This window comes from Salmo salar, chromosome ssa16 (assembly GCF_905237065.1).
Source record: "Salmo salar chromosome ssa16, Ssal_v3.1, whole genome shotgun sequence".
NCBI lineage: Eukaryota > Metazoa > Chordata > Actinopteri > Salmoniformes > Salmonidae > Salmo > Salmo salar.
Window position 1 is genome coordinate 73325799 of NC_059457.1, and position 6087 is coordinate 73331885.

A 6087-nucleotide genomic window follows, 5' to 3' on the forward strand; every position below is an offset into this window, starting at 1 on the left:
GTCTGTCTGTCTGTCTGTCTGTCTGTCTGTCTGTCTGTCTGTCTGTCTGTCTGTCTGAAGATAATACACTACACAGACAGACAGACAGACAGACAGACACAGACAGACAGACAGACAGACAGACAGACAGACAGACAGACAGGAAGATAATACACTACTCATTACTGTAGAAAAAGTGCTGTGTTAGTGGGTTACCCATATGGCAGGTCTGGTCTCACTAATAGACTGCTTCCTGTCTCCCTGTCTGTCTCCCTGTCTGTCTGCCAACCAGCCTTAGGGACAAACTATAGACTGCATGCAGCTAGAGGAAGAGGTAATTACTGGTATGGGGTACAAGCCATGACACAAACACATGCTTGCATGCAGCAGGCACACACACATACACACATATAATGACAAACCAAGAGAGAGAAAGTCAGAGAGAGAGAGAGACTATCATCATTCCCTACAGCAGAGGAGCGTTGAGAATGTGATGAAAAATAGATGTGGGATAGAGAAGGACCATTAGTTCCCTGCTGGGAGCAGATCTGTGTCTGTGTGTGTACGCGAGTTTGTGCGTGTGTTTGTGCGTGCGTGCATACATAAACGCGCACACAGACACACAAACACACACACACACACACACACACACACACACACACACACACACACACACACACACACACACACACACACACACACACACACACACACACACACACACTAAAAGGTGACTGACAGTGGTCAGTGTTTATGATGATGATTTCTTTTGGTCGCATGCTTTAACATAATGACATGTTCCCTCCTCTCTCTCTCTCCACGGTCGGGCAGGCTGAGAAGCGCAGCTGCTGTGTGTGTGTGAGTGAGAGAGGGAGGGAGGGTGAGGGAGACAGAGAAGGAGGAAGGATTTTTATCACCGACACTCTCTACCCCTGTGGTCGACAACAGTGCTCTACCGGCGGTTGGAGGAGCCAGATAGACCTGTCGGGCGACTGGTAACCTTGGAGGCACGCCAAACCACCCAGGAGGAGGGAAGAGGGTGGAAGGATGCCTCTTTCCCTGATCTGACAGAAGACATTTGTTCGGTGAATGAGCGGAGGGTACCGTATTGACGCAATACAGCAGGTGAGTTTCTGGTAGTCGTTACAAATATCAGTTGATTTAGTAATCAACCTACGCGCGAGCAGGGAAGATTTACGGTGGAATAGTAGGCTGACTCACACGGTATCTAACATACCGCTGTGGGGCCATTTTCTGTTTATTTTGTGGTTTCTGTAATTGTGGTGATTATTTGTCCTGCCGCGTACAGCATTACTTCCTGTGCGCGGGTACGCGCCTCGTTCCAATCATAAATCCAGCACGGACCGTGTGTGTAACCTTGACAAGACACACACTCATCCTCTCTCTCGCCCAGTGACAAGTTTACACGTGCACGCACGCCACCACACAGACTCGTGGCATCTTTTTAGTCATCACGCCAGCCAGACAGCCAGCCAGACAGCCAGCCAGCCAGCCAGCCAGCCAGCCAGCCAGCCAGCCAGCATTCTGTCCTTACTAGAACAGTGATTGAGTAACCATGAGTAACCATGCCTGAGACCTGAAAACCTGCAGAAGCTCTTTCTATACATAGCTCAGTGGGTAACACAGTCCTGCAGAAGCTCTTTCTATACATAGCTCAGTGGGTAACACAGTCCTGCAGAAGCTCTTTCTATACATAGCTCAGTGGGTAACACAGTCCTGCAGAAGCTCTTTCTATACATAGCTCAGTGGGTAACACAGTCCTGCAGAAGCTCTTTCTATACATAGCTCAGTGGGTAACACAGTCCTGCAGAAGCTCTTTCTATACATAGCTCAGTGGGTAACACAGTCCTGCAGAAGCTCTTTCTATACATAGCTCAGTGGGTAACACAGTCCTGCAGAAGCTCTTTCTATACATAGCTCAGTGGGTAACACAGTCCTGCAGAAGCTCTTTCTATACATAGCTCAGTGGGTAAGTAACACAGTCCTGCAGAAGCTCTTTCTATACATAGCTCAGTGGGTAACACAGTCCTGCAGAAGCTCTTTCTATACATAGCTCAGTGGGTAACACAGTCCTGGGGGCCACACTCAGACGACCTGCGCTCAAACCCGGTCTGTCACATAAAACAGACTGTACATTTACTTAGGTGTGTGTCTACTGTCTGTGTATAGAGTAGAAGTTGTGTCTACTGTCTGTGTATAGTGTAGAAGGTGTGTTTCTACTGTCTGTGTATAGTGTAGAAGGTGTGTTTCTACTGTCTGTGTATAGTGTAGAAGGTGTGTGACTACTGTCTGTGTATAGTGTAGAAAGTGTGTTTCTACTGTCTGTGTATAGTGTAGAAGGTGTGTTTCTACTGTCTGTGTATAGTGTAGAAGGTGTGTTTCTACTGTCTGTGTATAGTGTAGAAGGTGTGTGACTACTGTCTGTGTATAGTGTAGAAGGTGTGTTTCTACTGTCTGTGTATAGTGTATAAGGTGTGTTTCTACTGTCTGTGTATAGTGTAGAAGGTGTGTGTCTACTGTCTGTGTATAGTGTAGAAGGTGTGTTTCTACTGTCTGGGTATATTGTAGAAGGTGTGTGACTACTGTCTGTGTATAGTGTAGAAGGTGTGTTTCTACTGTCTGTGTATAGTGTATAAGGTGTGTTTCTACTGTCTGTGTATAGTGTAGAAGGTGTGTGTCTACTGTCTGTGTATAGTGTATAAGGTGTGTTTCTACTGTCTGTGTATATTGTAGAAGGTGTGTGTCTACTGTCTGTGCATATTGTAGAAGGTGTGTGTCTCCTGTCTGTGTATAGAGTAGGTGTGTGTCTACTGTCTGTGTATAGTGTAGAAGGTGTGTTTCTACTGTCTGTGTATAGTGTAGAAGGTGTGTTTCTACTGTCTGTGTATAGTGTAGAAGGTGTGTGACTACTGTCTGTGTATAGTGTAGAAGGTGTGTTTCTACTGTCTGTGTATAGTGTATAAGGTGTGTTTCTACTGTCTGTGTATAGTGTAGAAGGTGTATAAGGTGTGTTTCTACTGTCTGTGTATAGTGTAGAAGGTGTGTGTCTACTGTCTGTGTATAGTGTAGAAGGTGTGTGTCTACTGTCTGTGTATATTGTAGAAGGTGTGTGTCTACTGTCTGTGTATATTGTAGAAGGTGTGTGTCTCCTGTCTGTGTATAGAGTAGGTGTGTGTCTACTGTCTGTGTATAGTGTAGAAGGTGTGTTTCTACTGTCTGTGTATAGTGTAGAAGGTGTGTTTCTACTGTCTGTGTATATTGTAGAAGGTGTGTTTCTACTGTCTGTGTATAGTGTAGAAGGTGTGTGACTACTGTCTGTGTATAGTGTAGAAGGTGTGTTTCTACTGTCTGTGTATAGTGTATAAGGTGTGTTTCTACTGTCTGTGTATAGTGTAGAAGGTGTGTGTCTACTGTCTGTGTATAGTGTAGAAGGTGGGTGTCTACTGTCTGTGTATATTGTAGAAGGTGTGTGTCTACTGTCTGTGTATAGTGTAGAAGGTGTGTTTCTACTGTCTGTGTATAGTGTAGAAGGTGTGTGACTACTGTCTGTGTATAGTGTATAAGGTGTGTTTCTACTGTCTGTGTATAGTGTATAAGGTGTGTTTCTACTGTCTGTGTATAGTGTAGAAGGTGTGTTTCTACTGTCTGTGTATAGTGTAGAAGGTGTGTGTCTACTGTCTGTGTATAGTGTATAAGGTGTGTTTCTACTGTCTGTGTATAGTGTAGAAGGTGTGTGTCTACTGTCTGTGTATAGTGTAGAAGGTGTGTGTCTACTGTCTGTGTATATTGTAGAAGGTGTGTGTCTACTGTCTGCGTATAGTGTAGAAGGTGTGTTTCTACTGTCTGTGTATAGTGTAGAAGGTGTGTTTCTACTGTCTGTGTATAGTGTAGAAGGTGTGTGTCTACTGTCTGTGTATAGTGTAGAAGGTGTGTGTCTACTGTCTGTGTATAGAGTAGAAGTTGTGTGACTACTGTCTGTGTATAGAGTAGAAGGTGTGTGTCTATTGTCTGTGTATAGTGTAGAAGGTGTGTGTCTACTGTCTGTGTATAGAGTAGAAGGTGTGTGTCTACTGTCTGTGTATAGTGTAGAAGGTGTGTGTCTACTGTCTGTGTATAGTGTAGAAGGTGTGTTTCTACTGTCTGTGTATAGTGTAGAAGGTGTGTGTCTACTGTCTGTGTATAGTGTAGAAGGTGTGTGTCTACTGTCTGTGTATAGTGTAGAAGGTGTGTCTACTGTCTGTGTATAGAGTAGAAGTTGTGTGACTACTGTCTGTGTATAGAGTAGAAGTTGTGTGACTACTGTCTGTGTATAGTGTAGAAGGTGTGTCTACTGTCTACTGCAGCAGCATCCTCTGCGTCAGAACACCTGGCAGACACAGAAGAGGGCTGTTTGGCCGTTGTCTTACGTCAGATAGCGCTGCGACTCCATCTGCACTCATAGATAGTTCATGGCAATGCGTTCGGAAGACAATGCCATTAGGTTAAACCCCTCTGTTTCTGTCTGAGGAGTGTGTGTCGGTGTCTGCGTCTAACTTCTGTCCTCACCTCTCCTCCCTACAGGTGAGTAACCATGGAATCCACTCACCTCCTGGACGGCTCCAAGAAACGGGTGAAGATCCACCCTCACACCGTCACCGCCAAGTACGCCCCACACACACCCCACACACACACACACTTCCCCCAGCCCGGAGACGAGGGGTACGATGACGCTCCCTCCTTCGAGGAATTCGGGTCCTTCCTGGAGGAGACCTCGGACACGAAACAGCTGACAGGAACCAGGAAGTGGACAGGAAAGGCCGGCGCTCTGTTCGGAGGGAAGGACAAAAACAAAGACACACCCCCTAGACCTCCCATGGGGGGAGGCGAGGGGGGGGTGGAGGGAGGAGGGAAGGGTGCAGGAGGGGGAGTAGGGGAGCAGCTAGCGAGTTTCAGCGAGGCGTCTGTCTCTGCGTCTCGGCTCACGTGGGCCAGTGTGGTCTTGGCGGGGCTGGCCCACGGCTGTGTGTGTGTTCTGACGCGCCTGGCCGCCTCACGCTTTAACCTCCCACCCTTAACTCTCCTCTTGGTACGATCCGTCCTCCAGCTGCTCTATGGGACTGTACCAATGAAACGGGCGGAGACGGCCTTTGGCTCAAAGGGCTATCGGCGGAAGCTGCTCCTGTACGGTCTGACTCACTCCTTCTCCCTCTGCTGCGCTTACTCGTCCTTATCCTTTGTCTCCCTCGGCGACGACGAGGCCATGTTGACAACCTGGCGCCTGGCGACCACCGTCCTGTCGGCCACTCTGGCGTTGTTGCTCCTGGACGAGCGGCTGGGATTGGTGGACCTGGTCACCGTAGCGACAGGCGTGTTAGGACTGGGTCTGGTGCTAGTTCCTAACCCAACAGGGCTGGATCAGAACAACAACGGGACCGGGTCAGGGATGCCCAATGGGGGGACACCGGCACAACAGTCGGCCCAGTTCTGGCGGGAAGCGTTTGGTTGGTCCCTGACTGTTCTCGCAGGACTATGGATGTCTCTGGCTCTAGTAATGTACCGCTCTCTGAAGGAACGGGTCAGTGTCGGCACCGCTCTGTTCACTGTCAGTTGGACCGGCTGTCTGAGCACCGCAGTCTCCATGCTTCTCCTCCAACAGGGGCCAGTGTGGCCGGCCAGTCTCCAGGCTTGGTGCGTCGTCCTGGGGGTAGCTGTGTGCTCTGCTGGGGGGTTCGTGGGGGTGACCAATGGCCTCACCCGACTTCACCCAGCTTTGGTGTCGGCTACTCAGGGTCTGGAAGTACCGGTCGCTATGATGCTGGAGATCGCTGTTGTGCCATTGGTTCCCTCAGTGTGTGAGGTCATAGGGGGTGTGGTGGTGGTGGCGAGCGTGGGTTGGCTTGTTACAGTGAAGCTCCTCCCCTCTCGAGGAAGTGGGAGGAAACAGAGAGAAGAGTATGAAGAGATCCTGGACTCACCAATTAAATAACACACACACACGCACACACAAAAGCACATGCAAGGAGACATGCATGCACAAAGATTCTGGACTTGCCAATCAAATAGACCACTCCCCTTCTATTTTTCTGTCTATCTCTCTTTTCCCAGGGG

The 6087-nt window shown here is 48.4% G+C and overlaps 1 protein-coding gene across 1 annotated transcript in view; it reads left to right on the forward strand.

The window, feature by feature from the left end:
* The first annotated feature begins 804 nt into the window (after positions 1-804).
* The window catches only part of LOC106594337 (solute carrier family 35 member G2), a 5716-nt gene continuing 433 nt past the window's right edge, over positions 805-6087 (forward strand). The window contains exons 1-2 of the mRNA XM_045697732.1: positions 805-1104; positions 4561-6087. The exon at positions 4561-6087 is cut by the window's right edge and continues 433 nt beyond it. Coding sequence (XP_045553688.1) covers positions 4571-5965 — 1395 coding nt within the window. The 5' untranslated portion in view covers positions 805-1104; positions 4561-4570 and the 3' untranslated portion in view covers positions 5966-6087. The remainder of the gene's footprint in view (positions 1105-4560) is intronic.